The sequence below is a fragment of the Oncorhynchus clarkii genome, chromosome 18 (genome assembly GCF_045791955.1).
Source record: "Oncorhynchus clarkii lewisi isolate Uvic-CL-2024 chromosome 18, UVic_Ocla_1.0, whole genome shotgun sequence".
NCBI classification, from domain to species: Eukaryota; Metazoa; Chordata; class Actinopteri; order Salmoniformes; family Salmonidae; genus Oncorhynchus; species Oncorhynchus clarkii.
Window position 1 is genome coordinate 25,718,716 of NC_092164.1, and position 17,602 is coordinate 25,736,317.

Genomic DNA, 17,602 nt, shown 5'->3' on the forward strand with positions numbered 1-17,602 from the left:
ACCTAAAATGCACCTGACATCTGGAAAATACATCTAAAAGACAAATTTTGTCAGCTAAGGGAGTATATTGCTTTTTGGCATTGTCTCTCTTCCTTCATGGGTTGATCTGAAACTGAACAGGACAGGTAAAACAACTTCCTATAAGAATCGATCATATTTATTTCACCTATCCAATGTTTTTCGATCAGAGCATTTGAAGAAGAGGACATAAAATGAGGAATCCACGCAGACTATTGAGATGTATCCCAACTATGAACGATTATCTTCCTCTCTGATTGGATTCCAGTCATCTTTAGGCTGCCCGAGCTCGCTTTCGATTTGACGAGAGGGGTTTGAGTAAACTGATGGGAGGGGTCTGAGGGTGGAGTAAAGAAAAAAACAAAGACAATCCACACCAAACGCCATCTTGAAACTGGTCACAGGAGAGGGAAACGTTGAGGATACTGCACGCTTGGGAAAATGCTGTACTGCCGTTCTTGTCCTTGATACACTCATGACTTGACAGCAGCGTGTTGTCAAAACTTATTCGCTGTTGATTTCATGTGCGTTTCCCAACGACGTGTCTGATAACATTTTGGTTGCTCCAAAGCTGCAATTGGATACGATTTTTACAGGCACTGGTTGCCAGCTTTTACGGTGTGCACAACTAGCTCGTAAAAGCCAACTGACAGAACACATTGCAATCCATTGGGAAGGGGAAATACAATGTTTCTGTTTGGAATTGGATTATGCGCTAGCATAACGTTAACCTTACATTTTGGAAGGTGAAGACAGCGTCGCGAGGACCAAGAAATGAGATGTATCCAATATAACGTTAGTCCACGAAATGTGGTGTATTTAAACGTCTTTCTTATCTAGCTAGCTGACGTTAGATAATTTACGATATCTAGAAAACTACGTAATTTTAAACTACCTGAAGCTAGCTATCCAGCTAAGATTGAGGGTTAATTAGATATGTTCCATGATATTGTTGCTAATTTGACTGCTTATCATATTTACCTGGTTTCGTCTAACTAGGTAAATTAACAAGATTGAATGTAAAGAAAGGGAACATGAATGTTAAACACAGTGGAATAGTTGCCTAGTATTATTGCTAGCAACTAGTGCTGTAAGGTGCTACGGATAGTTAGACCAACCTGCAACAAGTCAGTCATTAGCTATGGTTTTAACCATTTTGTAGCCTCTAGCTAGCTACACAAGTATCACCTCTTCCATATTTTTGGACATAATTCTTCAGGACCTTCAACTGTGTAACGTAGTAGCAAGCCTCGTGGCTGGCCAGTGGGTCTTCTCAACAAACACCTGTCAACTGGGAAGTCCGTGTTAATACCACACTATGTTGACAATACTAGCTTGCAAACTAGCTGGCTAGTTACATTTTTTCTTTTTTTTTGCACAGACCCTCACAACACACAGTGGAGGAGCAAACCTTTGCAGCTGTGTGTTGTTTATTTCCCGGAAATAAAAGGATTTCAATTGGATTGAAAATGGGAGCCGCTAGTGAGCTGGCGTTTGCTGTTTTTCTCATCTCGTTTTCCTCAGGTGGGTGGATATCTGTTGGTCAAATAATTGGCTTTGTATGTATGGTTGTGTTAGAAATACTGTACTACTTACTGTACACAGTCAGTGATACAATGCTTCTTGGCCTTTGACCGTGACACTCGCCTCATTTTAAAGTTTATTACACTTTGCTTGAACAGAGATCCCGATTTGCTTTTCTTTCTCATTAACAAGTATACTGATACCTCCTGTTATGAAAAAAAAATGCAATTTGTTGCATGGCTCAGTCTGTGCAGTAGCAGTGATTGGATACTTTAAGTCAGGGACTTGTATAAATGGGAAGATGTATGTTGATTCATAATGTAAGACGAATCATAGTGTGTGGATATACCTGGAATATGCCTATTCCTCAGTGCGTGCCACATTACATTTCCAGTGCACCAAGACCATTGACAAAACTAAAAAAATCACGAAGAAGCATCCATGGTGCCATCATCTGAGGGGAACTAGCCATAAGTCACCTATGCCATCTATCATTTTGTAGAGTGTTAGGGGTCAAAATGAAACTGTATATGGTGTTATACTTTGTATTTCCTGTCATATAGAAGCATCTCAGGAACACAACACTATATTTCATGAGGATAGGACTTCCTGTTGCTGAGATCTTATCTGAAGTGATAGTTAAAGGTCAAAGACCAGTCCACAACCTTATGTTAATCCCTAGTCAATAATGGCACCAAATCACCTGTTGGGATTCTTACATTTAACATGTTTTTTCCCAATTAGATATTGTTTTGCCATTTTTAGGGATGGTGTAGAACAGGGATGATTCAAGTAAAATGTATTAAATTAAAATGCAATATTACACAAACATGGCACTTAATATGCAAATGAGGCAGTACGTAATATATAATTACACTAATGCAAGACCAAGAATTTTAAGGTAAATTGGTCATATTAGCAAATGATCAGGATTTATGCAACACTGAGAATGTGTAACAATATGAACCAATTTATGAAATTAGAATGCAACTTTTTATACTACTTTATGCAAAGTAGTACCCAGTCTTTCAAAGATAATTTGTAAAAATCCAAATAACTTCACATATCTTCATTGTAAAGGGTTTAAACACTTTCCCATGCTTGTTCAATGTACCTTAAATAATTAATGAACATGCACCTGTGGAACGGTCGTTAAGACACTAACAGCTTACATACAGTAGGCAGATAAGGTCACAGTTATGAAAACTTAGTACACTAAAGAGGCCTTTCTACTGACTCTGAAAAATACCAAAAGAGAGATGCCAAGTGTCCCTGCTCATCTGCATAAATGTGCCATAGGCATGCTGTAAGGAGGCATGAGGATTGCAGATGTGGCCAGGGCAATAAATTGCAATGTCTACTGTGAGACGCCTAAGACAGCGCTACAGGACGGACAGCTGATCCGAACGTCACACCTGCGGGACAGGTACAGGATGGCAACAGCAACTGCCTGAGTTACACCAGGAACGCACAATCCCTCCATTAGTGCTCAGACTGTCTGCAATAGGCTGGACTGAGGGCTTGTAGGCCTGTTGTAAGGCGGGTCCTCACCAGACATCACCTGCAACATCGTCGCCTACGGGCACAAACCCAACGTCGCTGGACCAGACTGGCAAAAGCCTTCGTTTATCAGCGAAGGAATGCATTACAGAGGCCTGTACTCTGGAGCGGGATCTATTTGGAGGTGGAGTGTCCGTCATGGTCTGAGGCGGTGTGTCACAGCATCATCGGACTGAGCTTGTTATCATTGCAGGCAATCGCAATGCTCTGCGTTACAGGGAAGACATCCTCCTCCCTCATGAGGTACCCTTCCTTCTGTGCGTGATTTCCTGCAAGACAGGAATGTCAGTGTTCTGCCAGCGACGAGCACAGATCTCAATCCCATTGAGCACATCTGGGACCTGTTGGATCAGAGGGTAAGGGCTAGGGTGATTTTTATTTTTTATTTTATTTGTTTACATTTAAAAAAAAGAAAATCCCCCAGAAATGTCTGGGAACTGGCAAGAACTGGCAAATCTAGTTCGGTCCATGAGGAGGAGATGCACCACCAGATACTGGCTGTTACTTTTGATTTTGTTCAGGGACACATTATTCAATTTCTGTTAGTCACATGTCCAGTTCATGTCTGTTGTTGAATCTTATGTTCATACAAATATTTACACATGTTAAGTGTGCGCATATTCTTATTTACAACTCTACAACTCGGAGATTGGATCCAGCAACCTTTCGGAAACTGGCCCAACGCTCTAACCACTAGGCTACCTGCTGTCCCCAAACGAGTAGGGTTTTCCAAACTTTGGACTGGTAAGTTTCAGGTAAATGCTGGCTTTTGGCCAATTTTTCCCCAAATAATAATAAATCAGTAAACATTTTTTTATTTAAAAATTAAATAAAAATAACTACTGGCCAAAACGACCAGAGGGGGGGGGGGGAATCCCATTGCAAAATAATGCTTTTTATTTATTGATGGAAACCAATTTTACTGTCATGCTTTTAGGTGTTGGATAAAGAAGATACATAAACAACTATCACATAAACAACTATCACACACGCACAGCATACAGAGCCTATTATCCTCAGCTGGTTGCTGCTGGAGTAAAACGTGCTGTTATAAGATCATATATTGCGCAACAATTCTAAGTACAGTCGCCTGTTAAAAACAGTTTTTGTGCACGTTATTGAAGCGCACCTCCCATTCACGTGCAGGCAACGGTCTATCAGTTAAGAACAAATTCTTATTTACAATGATGGTTTACCGGGGAACTGCGGGTTAACTGCCTTGTTCAGGGGCAGAATGACAGATTTTTACCCTGTCAGCTCGGGGATTTGATCCAGCAACCTTTTGATAACTGGCCCAACGCTCTAACAACTAGGCTACCTATTTCTATGCTTCCCATTTTATTTTATGTTTTTGGTCATAAGCTGAAAATACATTTCAGTGGTTTAGATGGTACACTGATTCTCTACATTTCTGCTTAGTGACCCTTTTCAAATTATACTCAAGTCATATTTTAAGACACATTTTAGATGCTTGTCACTGACACCTGCAACTCAGTAATCAGCTAGACCTATTGCCATGCTTGCTGCCCAAAATGCGCACTTCCCAAATAGGCATCTTAGAGGTTGACCGATTATGATTTTTCAACACTGATACCGATTTATTGGAGGACCAAATAAAGCCGATACCGATTGTTCCTTTTTAAATTAGTCTTCAATATTCCCAGTTAAGAAGTTTTCGGTAGTAGTTATTATAGGACTTATGGGACTCTTTCTCTCTACCAATTGAATTTCATATACCTTTGGCTATTGGATGTTCTTCTAGGCACTATAGTATTGCCAGCCTAATCTCGGGAGTTGATAGGCTTGAAGTCATACAGCGCTGTGCTTCAAGCATTACGACGAGCTGCTGGCAAACGTAGGAAAGGGCTGGTTGAATGTCAGAATGCTCTATCAAATATCAAATCACAGACTTAATTATAATAAACACACAGAAATACAAGAAATAGTTTCCAGATTTGACCATATTAATAACCTATCATTTCGAAAAACAAAACGTTTATTCTTTCAGTGGCAACCCTAAGTCTAAATATTGCTGTTATATTGCACAACCTTCAATGTTATGTCATAATTATGTAAAATCTGGTAAATTAATTACGGTCGTTATTAGGAAGAAATGGTGTTCACACAGTTGGCAATGAGCCAGGCGGCCCAAACTGCTGCATATACCCTGACTCTGCTTGCACTGAACGCAAGAGAAGTGACACAATTTCCCTAGTTAATATTGCTTGCTAACATGAATTTCTTTTAACTAAATATGCATGTTTAAACAAATATACTTGTCTTGATTTTAAGAAAGTCATTGATGTTAATGGTTAGGTACATTGGTGCAACGATTGCTTTTTTCAAAAATGCACTTTTGTTAAATCATCACCCGTTTGGTGAAGTAGGCTGTGATTCGGTGATAAATTAACAGGCACCGCATTGATTATATGCAACGCAGGACAAGCTAGTTAAACTAGTAATATCATCAACCATAACTAGTGATTATGTTAAGATTGGTTGATTTTCTTTTTACAAGAAGTTTAATGCTAGCTAGCAACTTACTTTGGCTCCTTGCTGCACTCACGTAACAGGTGGTCAGCCTGCCACGCAGTCTCCTTGTGGAGTGCAATGTAATTGGCTATAATCGGCGTCCAAAAATTCCAATTACCGATTGTTATGAAAACTAGAAATCGGCCTTAATTAATCGGATCGGCCATGCCGATTTTATTTTAAGGCATAAGCCGACAAGCTTGTGATTTGAGACGATGCACAGCTATTAAAAAAAAATGAGCTAATGATTCTCGATTCCTTTGTGGCTGGCTAAGTCATGCTTTCTGGTGAAGAATTTTGAATAATATTATTTATTTCTGTATAGATAGGAGGAATTATATAGTTGAAGTCGGAAGTTTACATACACTTAGGTTGGAGTCATTAAAACACGTTTTTCAACCACTCCACAAATTTCTTGTTAACAAACTATAGTTTTGGCAAGTTGGTTAGGACATCTACTTTGTGCACGACACAAGTAATTTTTCCAACAATTGTTTACAGACAGATTATTTCCCTTAAAGTGAATTACATCACAATTCCAGTGGGTCAGAAGTTTACATACACTAAGTTGACTGTGACTTTTTTAACAGCTTGGAAAATTTCAGAAAATTATGTCATGGCTTTAGAAGCTTCTGATGGGCTAATTGACATAATTTGAGTCAATTGGAGGTGTACCTGTGGATGTATTTCAAGGGGTACCTTCACTCAGTGCCTCTTTGCTTGACATCATGGGAAAATCAAAAGAAATCAACCAAGACCTCAGGAAAAAAAGTGTAGACCTCCACAAGTCTGGTTCATCCTTGGGAGCAATTTCTAAACGCCTGAATGTGCCAGGTTCATCTGTACAAACAATAGTACGCAAGTATAAACACCATGGGACCACGCAGCTGTCATTCCGCTCAGGAAGGAGACGCGTTTTGTCACCTAGCGATGAACATACTTTGGTGCGAAAAGTGCAAATCAATCCCAGAACAACAGCAAAGAACTCTGTGAATATCCTGGAGGAAACCGTTACAAAAGTATATCGACATAACCTGAAAGGCCGCTCAGCAAGGAAGACGTCACTGCTCCAAAACCGCCATAAAAAAGCCAGACTACGGTTTGCAACTGCACATGGGGACAAAGATTGTACTTTTTGGAGAAATGACCTCTGGTCTTATAAAACAAAAATAGAACTGTTTGGCCATAATGACCATCGTTATGTTTTGAGGAAAAAGGGAGATGCTTGCAAGCCGAAGCACGCCATCCCAACCGTGAAGCACGGGGGTGGCAGCATCATGTTGTGGGGGTGCTTTGCTGCAGGAGGGACTGGCGTACTTCACAAAATAGATGGCATCATGAGGCACGACAATTATGTGGATATATATTGAAGCAACACCTCAAGACATCAGTCATGAAGTTAAAGCTTGGTCGCAAATGGGTCTTACAAATGGACATACTTGCAAAGTTGTGGCAAAATGGCTTAACTTCTTACGGTATAAGGGGACGTTTGCGTCCCACTTGAGCAAAAAATGGAAAATGCAGAGCGGCAAATTAAAAAATAATAATATATATATATATATAAAAATCAAACTTTCATTAAATCACACATTTAAGGTACTCAATTAAAAGCTACAGTCGTTCTGAATCCAGCCAACATGTCAGATTTTTAAAAGGCTTTTTGGCGAAAGCACAAGAAGCTATTATCTGATGATAGCCCAATAGTAAACAAAGAGGGTAGCATATTTCAACCCTGCAGGCACTACACAAAACGCAGAAATAAAATATAAAACATGCATTAACTTTGACGAGCTTCTTTTGTTGGCACTCCAATATGTCCCATAAACATCACAATTGGTCCTTTTTGTTTGATTTTAATTCCGTCCATATATATCCAAATGTCCATTTATTTGACGCGTTTGATCCAGAAAAAACAGCTTCCAAAAAACGCAACGTCACTACAAAATATTTCAAAAGTTGCCTATAAATTTTGCCAAAATATTTCAAACTACTTTTGTAATACAACTTTAGGTATTTTTAAACGTTAATAATCGATCAAATTGTAGACTGGTCTATCTGTGTTCAATACAGGAAGACAACAAACCATGCTACTTTTCACGTCTTGCGCACTCAACAGTGTTACCCAGTTCCTAGATGGCCTACTTCTTCATTGCACAAATGAATATGAATGAATAACCTCAACCTCAAAGACTGGCGACATCCAGTGGAAGCGGTAGGAATTGAAAATAGGTTCCTAAGAAATATAATTTGCCAATGAGAACTCGGTGAACAGACAGAGACCAAAAAAATTCTGAATGGTTACTCCTCTGGGTTTTGCCTGCTACATAAGTTCTGTTATACTCAGACATGATTCAAACAGTTTTAGAAACTAATATGCATATCTTATATTCCTGGCATGAGTAGCAGGAAGTTGAAATTGGGCACGCTATTTATCCAAAAGTGAAAATGCTGCCCCCTATACCTTAACCTGTTGCGACGACCAAACCCGGATCCGGGATTCTATTTATAGACCTAAGCTCATTACCATAACGCAACGTTAACTATTCATGAAAATCGCAAATGAAATTAAATAAATATGCTATCTCTCAAGCTTAGCCTTTTGTTAACAACACTGTCATCTCAGATTTTCAAAATATGCTTTTCAACCATAGGAAAACAATCATTTGTGTAACAGTAGCTAGCTAGCGTAGCATTTAGCGTTAGCATTAGCATGCAACTATCACAAAAACAAGTAAAGCCTTCAAATAAAATAACTTACCTTTGAAGAACTTCTGATGTTTTCAATGAGGAGACTCTCAGTTAGATAGCAGATGCTCAGTTTTTCCAAAAAGATTCTTTGTGTATTAGAAATAGCTCCGTTTTGTACATCACATTTGGCTACCAAAAAAAAAAAAAAAAAAAAACGAAAATTCAGCCCTCAAAACGCGAACTTTTTTCCAAATTAACTCCATAATATCGACTGAAACATGGCAAACGTGGTTTAGAATCAATCCTCAAGGTGTTTTTCCACATATCTCTTTAATGATATATCCTTCGTGGAAGCCTGGTTTCTCCTTGCTCTCAAATGGAAAAATAATTGCACCTGGCTTTACGCTCCAATTTCGACGCAGGGACACCAGGCGGACACTTGGAAAATGTAGTCTACTTATGGTCAATCTTCCAATGATATGCCTACAAATACGTCACAATGCTGCAAACGCCTTGGGGAAACGACAAAGTATAGGCTCATTCCTTGCGCAATCACAGCCATATAAGGAGACAATGGAAAACAGAGCTTCAGAGATTCTGCTCATTTCCTGGTTGACGTATCATCTTGGTTTCGCCTGTAGAATGAGTTCTGGGGCACTTACAGACAATATCTTTGCAGAATCTGAAACTTCAGTGTTTTCTTTCCAAAACGGTCAATAATATGCATAGTCGAGCATCTTTTCGTGACAAAATATTGCGCTTAAAACGGGAACGTTTTTTATCCAAAAATGAAATAGCGCCCCTAGAGATCCAAGAGGTTAAGAAGTTATTAAGGACAACAATGTCAAGGTATTGGAATGGCCATCACAAAGCCCTGGCCTTAATCTTATAGAAAATGTGTGGGCAGAATTGAAAAAGCGTGTGCGAGCAAGGATGCCGACAAACCTGACTTACACCAGTTCTGTCAGGAGGAATGGGCCAAAATTCACCCAACTTGTTGTGGGAAGCTTGTGGAAGGTTACACGAAACTAATTGAGTGTATGTAAATTTCTGACCCACTGGGAATGTGATGAAATAAATAAAAGTTCAAATAAATCCTCTTCTATTTTTCTGACATTTCACATTCTTAAAATAAAGTGGTGATCCTAGACAGGGAATTTTTACTTCGATTAAATGTCAGGAATTGTGAAACTGAGTTTAAATGTATTTTGTTGATATGTATAGTTTTGGCATATTTATTTATGTAAACTTTATTTTGTCCAGAAGCCAAAGGCGCAACCCATCCTAGTTATTGCATCTTTAGATTCTTTGTAAATTTCGAACAGATATTTGAATCTCTCACATATGGAAGCGCCATCAGGTGCGCTGTTTAGAATGGGGTTTTCCGGCGCATTGCATTTTGTCAAGTGTTTGAAGAAAATGTTTTATGGCTGTTAATTACAGTTGCATGTTCTGTTAACTCTTGGAACTACTCATCCCGGATCTGGGAGAATTGTCATCAACTACACTAATTAGCATAGCGCAATGGTCAAAAGAAATATTCATATTCATGAAATCACAAGTGAAATATAGTGAAACACAGCTTAGCCTTTTGTTAATCACCCTGTCATCTCAGATTTTGAAATCATGCTTTACAGCCAAAGCAAGACAAGCGTTTGTGTAAGTTTATCGATAGCCTAGCATAGCATTATGTCCAGCTAGCAGCAGGAAGCTTAGTCACAAAAATCAGAAAAGCAATCAAATTAACCGTTTACCTTTTGATCTTCAGATGTTTTCACTGACGAGACTCCCAATTAGACAGCAAATGTTCCTTTTGTTCCATAAAGATTATTTTTATACCCAAAATACCTCCTTTTGTTGGTCACGTTGTGTTGAGAAATCCACCGGAAATAGCGTTCACGACAATGCCGAAAAAAAATTCCAAATGATGTCCATAATATCGACAGAAAGATGGCAAACATATTTTTTATAATCAATCCTCAAGGTGTTTTTCAAAGATCTATTTGATAATACACTGCTCAAAAAAATAAAGGGAACACTAAAATAACACATCCTAGATCTGAATGAATGAAATATTTGTATTAAATACTTTTTTCTTTACATAGTTGAATGTGCTGACAACAAAATCACACAAAAATTATCAATGGAAATAAAATTTATCAACCCATGGAGGGTCTTGGAGTCACACTCTAAATTAAAGTGGAAAACCACACTACAGGCTGATCCAACTTTGATGTAATGTCCTTAAAACAAGTCAAAAACGTGTGTGTGGCCTCCACGTGCCTGTATGACCTCCCTACAACGCCTGGGCATGCTCCTGATTGAGGTGGCGGATGGTCTCCTGAGGGATCTCCTCCCAGACCTGGACTAAAGCATCCGCCAACTCCTGGACAGTCTGTTGGTGGATGGAGCGAGACATGATGTCCCAGATGTGCTCAATTGGATTCAGGTCTGGGGAACGGGCGGGCCAGTCCATAGCATCAATGCCTTCCTCTTGCAGGAATTGCTGACACACTCCAGCCACATGAGGTTTGTCTTGCATTAGGAGGAACCCAGGGCCAACCGCACCAGCATATGGGCCAACCGCACCAGCATATGGTCTCACAAGGGGTCTGAGGATCTCATCTCGGTACCTAATGGCAGTCAGGCTACCTCTAGCGAGCACATGGAGGGCTGTGCGCCCCCCCAAAGAAATGCCACCCCACACCATGACTGACCCACCACCAAACCGGTCATGCTGGAGGATGTTGCAGGCAGCAGAACGTTCTCCACGGCGTCTCCAGACTGTCACATCTGTCACGTGCTCAGTGTGAACCTGCTTTCATCTGTGAAGAGCACAGGGCGCCAGTGGCGAATTTGCCAATCTTGGTGTTCTCTGGCAAATGAAAAACGTCTTGCACGTTGTTGGGCTGTAAGCACAACCCCCACCTGTGGACGTCGGGCCCTCATACCACCCTCATGGAGTTTGTTTCTGACCGTTTGAGCAGACATGCACATTTGTGGCCTGCTGGAGGTCATTTGCAGGGCTCTGGCAGTGCTCCTCCTTGCACAAAGGCAGAGGTAGCGGTCCTGATGCTGGGTTGTTGCCTTCCTACGGCCTCCTCCATGTCTCCTGATGTACTGGCCTGTCTCCTGGTAGCGCCTCCATTCTCTGGACACTATGCGGACACACAGCAAACCTTCTTGCCACAGCTCGCATTGATGTGCCATCCTGGATGAGCTGCACTACCTGAGCCACTTGTGTGGGTTGTAGACTCCGTCTCATGCTACCACTAGAGTGAAAGCACCGCCAGCATTCAAAAGTGACCACAACATCAGCAAGGAAGTATAGGAACTGGGAAGTGGTCTGTGGTCCCCACCTGCAGAACCACTCCTTTTATTGGAGGTGTCTTGCTAATTGCATATAATTTCCACCTGTTGTCTATTCCATTTGCACAACCAGCATGTGAAATTTTTTCAATCAGTGTTGCTTCCTAAGTGGACAGTTTGATTTCACAGAAGTGTGATTGACTTGGAGTTACATTGTGTTGTTTAAGTGTTCCCTTTATTTTTTTGAGCAGTGTATCTCAATCGGGGAAATTGGCTTTTCAGTAGGAGCTAGAGGAAAAATGACTACCTGTCTTTTACACAAGAATCACTCAGAGCTGGCCACTGACGCAATGTAGTCGTTTACGCTCATTCTTCAAAATAAAGGCCTGAAACTACGTCTAAAGGCAGTAGACACCTTAGGGAAGCCACAGAAAAAGGAATCTGGTTGATATCCCTTTCAATGGGCAATAGGGATGCATAGAAAGACAGGGGTTTCTAAATAAGCGTCACTTCCTGATTTGGATTTTTCTCAGGATTTCGCTTGAAATATCATTTCTGTTATACTCACAGACAATATTTTTACAGTTTTGGAAACTTTAGAGTGTTTTATCCTAAGCTGTCAATTATATGCATATTCTAGCATCTGGTCCTGAGAAATAGGCGGTTTACTTTGGGAACGTTATTTTTCCAAAATGAAAAATAGTGCCCCCTAGTTTCAAGAGGTTAAGATGCATTACCATCATTTTAAATGTGATTTCTGTCATTCTGAGCACCGTGGGTGGAAGCCCTAATGGGTTATGCACCCAATGGCCGGTAAATTCAAATCTTCCCGGGTCATGTTGTTCGGCGCCACATTTTCCTAACCGAAACCCTGATACAGCCACTGCAGAGCAGCGCTGCCTCTCGCCCAGAGCGTTACCTCAGGGAACGGCGTCAAGCCAACATCCTCCCTCATACAGCTAGCTGCCATCTGTTTTCATGACAAGATGCTAATGTGAATTTTGACTTCTCACACACCAAAATGTAGCTACAAAGCTCAACTTTGTAACCTGTTATGCTTTTTTAATGTCTCTGAAAACATCTGAATGACCACAGCGAAGGAAAAACATTTAACCTTCTATTTCAGTCCAATGGATGTCTGATGACTGTGAAACACCCTCAGAACGTTCCCATACTTGTTGGCAATACAATGTCACATGGTAGAGAGTAATACCAATGGCAAATATCAGCACACAGGTTTCGTGAAGGCTGTCCCACAGATTTAACAGTTTTTAGCACAGAACTTTACATTTGGGCTCATGATTAACTTCCACATTCAGGTTTTCAAAGGACTTTTATTTATTTTAACAACCATATGTAGTGAAAGTGTATTTGATCACACATAGCGTCCATTGTTTGTCGTGTCACCTAACTGAGTACCCACTGACAATAGATGTTATCGTAGATGGGAAATCATTGGGGAAATACCATCTTAACCTGTACTGTTTTCATTTGAGTGTTATCACTGTTTGTTTATACTGTGGCATCACCTCTAGGCCTATACTGGAAATGCAAAATAAAACCATATGTTTTTGTCTGGTGGTGGTGGACCATGTCTCATTAATAAAGACTACAACTTGCTGACTTGAGACTATATGGAATTAAATGCAGAATCCTCACTGTGGAGCAAGCTGCCTAGATAATCCTGTATGCTGTCTGCTTTTGAAAGCTGCTATCTGCCCTAACAGTTGGTCAGTGTTTCCCCTATATTCATTTAGCAGCTGAGATGTGCTTTTAATGGGATAGTCATTGGCTCAATGACTGGAAGTCTATGCAAACAGCTACCCCTTCCACCTTTGCCACCACTGCTGAAAGAATCCTAGGGGAAACACTGTCAAGGTTATATTTTCAAGGTTTGATGACATGTAAAAGTATTAGCTTTTCTGGCCACATTACAAATTTACATTGTTTCATTTAAATCTTTCATTCTGTGTTAAGCCTGAATATCTGTCACTAAATGTGGGTGTTTTGTATACTGATATGAGTAGGAATTATGAGGACAGTAAATATGCAGTGTGACGCTCAACAAGGAATTCAAATGTCTAGCCTCAAGCAGTCCTTTGACTCTGATTTGGGACAAAGGCCCATGTAGAGTTTGATCCTCTTTAAAACAAGGCTAAAGAGGTTAGACTATACAGCCATATGCTGAGGGTAAAGTAGCTCTAGCCCAGCCGCTTAAATCCTCAGCTCAAAAATGTGTAATGACTTATGTTGGCTTCACCAAAGCCAAGCAACAGCAGTATAATTGAATCACACTCATCTTGACATGTCATCTACAGTAATACAGACATGCTCTGCTGGACTGTAGATTTGTTACTAAAACTGAAACCAAACTCCCCTCTGACTGAAGTGGTTGAGGTTTGGTGTGGGATAATAAACGTCTCAATTGCTGTCGCTCGCCTGCCCATGGCCCATTCCATTCCAGGCTTTGTATCCGGTTCAGGTTACCTGCTGCCTCGCTCTCTAGAGTCTGAACTTGGGTTCAAATAGTATTTGAAATCATTCAAGCTTAAGCTGTGTTTGATTAAGCTTGCCTGGTACATCAGGGCCAATGGAATAGTCCCATAAGTGCAAACCACTCCATTTCATATTCTCCAGGCAGACTCAAGTAAACACTCAAAGTATTCGAAAGAGGCCAAATACTATTTGAACCCAGGCCTGCAGCATCCCTCTGAGTCACCAGTCTCCAGGGAACCCTGGAGGCACCGGAGCGGAGCCCAGGCATTCCTCACCGTGTCAGTGAAAAGGAGCATGCTCCCACCCCCACCAGGGCTCATGTTGACACTGTCAGCAACCCAAACCAGACCAGAGAAATGATGAAGCCAGACAGATGTAGCAGGCCTAGCCCCCCCCCTTAGGTCCAGGCTTCAGGATGGATGGATGGCACAGCTGCAGAACATCTTAGTTTTTGCTAGCACCTGTTTTCATGACAAGATGCTAATGTCTTACACCAAATCTCATACACCAAATCTCAAACATTAATCTCATACACCAAAATGTAGCTACAAAGATCTACTTTGTAACCTGTTATGCTTTTTTAATGTCTCTGAAAACATCTGAATGGGCCTCCCGGGTGGCGCAGTGGTTAAGGGCGCTGTACTGCAGCGCCAGCTGTGCCATCAGAGTCCCTGGGTGCTACAGTGCTTGTTGTAGCACAGAGTGGAAATACGAAGAATGTGCATTTTATGGCTTATGAAAGTGTTGAATACAAAGTTTTGGCAGTGCTGAGTAATAACTTAAACATGAACTCACTCATTAAAACACCATCTCTTTTGCTATATTCGTTGACCGTCTCTGCAGTCATGGTTTTAAACGTTTTGAAATCTCACAATATCAACCTTGCTGTAGCTTTCTTTTATGCCTGCTGCATTACTGCAGACACAGTCATCTGAGCCATCCGATTGGCCAGTGATAGGTCTATAGTGCACTTGATTTTCTCTCTGGGCCCACCGGGAAGGCAGAGTTTGTACCTTCAGACACATGAAATGGTTTAAAATTGCCTGGCACACAGCGGCAGCCAAATCTACCCGCAACAGCCCGAGACTAATAACAAAATTAGGAACAAAAGGATTTTATTTTTTTATATATTTTTTTTACAAAAATGAAAAACACTGCCATTTTTCCAGCCAAAGAGAGGAGTCACAAAAAGCAGAGAGAGAAATTAATCACTAACCTTTGATGATCTTCATCAGAATGCACTCCTAGGATTCCCAGTTCCACAATAAATGTTTGATTTGTTTGATAAAGTCCATAATTTATGTCCAAATACCTCCTCTTTGTTCGCGCGTTTAGTACACAATCCAAACTCACGAAGCGCGGGCAAGTCCAGGCGAAAGTTCAGACAAAGTCATATTACAGTTCGTAGAAACATGTCAAACGAAGTATAGAATCAATCTTTAGGATGTTTTTAACATAAATCTTCAATAATGTTCCAATCGGAGAATTCCTTTGTCTGTAGAAATGTGATGGAACGCAGCTACCTCTCACGTGAGCGCGCGTGATCAGCTCGTGCCATTCTGGCAGACCTCATTCAGCTCCCATTCCCCCCTCCTTCACAGTAGAATCATCAAACAAGGTTCTAAAGACTACTGACATCTAGTGGAAGCCTTGGGAAGTGCAATATGACCCCAGAGACACTGTATATTGGATAGGCAATGAGTTGAAAAACCACAAACCTCAGATTTCCTGCTTCCTGGTTGTTTTTTTGTCTCAAGTTTTTGCCTGCCATATGAGTTATGTTATACTCAGACATCATTCAAACAGTTTTAGAAACTTCATAGTGTTTTCTATCCAAATCTACTAATAATATGCATATATTAGCAACTGGGCCAGAGTAACAGGCAGTTTACTCTGGGCACCTTATTTATCCAAGCTACTCAATACTGCCCCCCCAGTCCCAAAGAAATTAAATGGAAGAAGTTTGGAACGACAAGACTCTTCCTAGAGCTAGACGCCCGGGCCAAACTGAGCAATCAGGGCAAAGGGCCTTGGTCAGGGAGGTGAACAAGAACCCGATGTTCACTCTGACAGTGCTCCAGAGTTCCTCTGGAGATGGTTGTCCTTCTGGAAGGTTCTCCCATCTCCACCAATCAGGCTATGGTAGAGTGTCAGACGGAAGCCACTCCTCAGTAAAAGCCACATGACCGCCCCCTTGGAGTTTGCCAAAAGGCACCTAAAGGACTTTCAGACCATGAGAAACTAGATTCTCTAGTCTGGTGAAACCAAGATTGAACTATTTGGCCTGAATGCCGAGCGTCACATCTGGAGGAAACCTGGCACTATCCCTACGGTGAAGCATGGCAACGGTGGCAGCATCATGCTGTGGGGATGCTTTTCAGTGGCAGAGACTGGGAGACTTGTCAGGGTCGAGGGAAAGATGAACAGATCAAAGTACAGAGAGATCCTTGATGAAATCCTGCCCCATCTCTTGATCTGTCTGGGGCGAAAGGTTCACCTTCCAACAGGACAACGACCCTAAACACACAGCCAAGACAACGCAGCGATGCTCCCCATCCATCCTGACAGAGCTTGAGAGGATCTGCAGAGAAGAATGGGAGAAACTCCCCAAATACAGGTGTACCAAGCATGTAGCGTTATACCCAAGAAGACTCGAAGCTGTAATTGCTGCCAAAGGTGCTTCAAATAAGTACTGAGTAAAGGGTCTGAATAGTTGTGTAAATGTTATTTCAGTTTTATTTTTTATAAATTTGAAAACATTTCTTGTTTTTGCTTTGTTATGGGTTATTGTGTGTAGGTTGATGGAAAAAAAAACCAAGTTAATCAATTTTCGAATAAGGCTGTAACAAATGTGGAAAAAGTCAATGGATCTGAATACTTTCTGAATGCACTGTATACAGGGTAAAGTTGATAAAGTGGTGGTTGTCCTTTTTATGACATTTTCTACTTTTGAAGCAGAAGGAATGAGAACTTCCAAATGGTCTTAACTGTTTTGAGATGGGGCTGAAATCCAGAATTATATATCCATTGGCTATATCATAGCTAATTTTTGGAGATAAATATTGATACATTACTAGCTCAAACTCTTTGAAACTGCAGTAATGACTTATTAGTAATAATAATAATGTATTACATTTGTACAGCACTGTTCATTATACAATAATAATCTCAGTGCATAAAAAGTAAAAACTGCACATTCATACTGAACAAAAATAGAAATGCAACATTTTCAATGATTTGACTAAGTTACAGTTCGTATAAGGAAATCAGTCAATTTACATAATTTAATTAGGCCCTAATCTATGGATTTCACGACTGGGCAGGGGCACAGCCATGGGTTGGCCTGGAAGGGCATAGACCCACCCACTTGGGAGGCAGGCCCAGCCAGTCAGAATGAGTTTACCCCACAAAACAGCTTTATTACTGACAGAAATACTCCTCAGTTTCATCAGTTGTCTGGGTGGCTGGTCTCAGA

General features: G+C 40.8%; 1 protein-coding gene across 5 annotated transcripts in view; it reads left to right on the forward strand.

Annotated features, from left to right (window-relative positions):
* The first annotated feature begins 391 nt into the window (after window positions 1–391).
* LOC139373260 (activin receptor type-2A) overlaps window positions 392–17,602 on the forward strand; it is a 52,105-nt gene continuing 34,894 nt past the window's right edge. For 2 of the 5 annotated variants that reach the window (XR_011627553.1, XM_071113568.1), the window contains exons 1-2: window positions 716–813; window positions 1,400–1,542. Coding sequence is in view for 4 of the 5 variants with exons in the window: in XM_071113568.1 (XP_070969669.1) it covers window positions 1,488–1,542 (55 nt within the window). In the remaining variant the exon portion in view is untranslated. Of the gene's footprint in view, window positions 814–1,341; window positions 1,543–17,602 lie in introns of those variants that run through there. The other 3 variants (XM_071113567.1, XM_071113571.1, XM_071113569.1) reach the window with 3 other exon arrangements.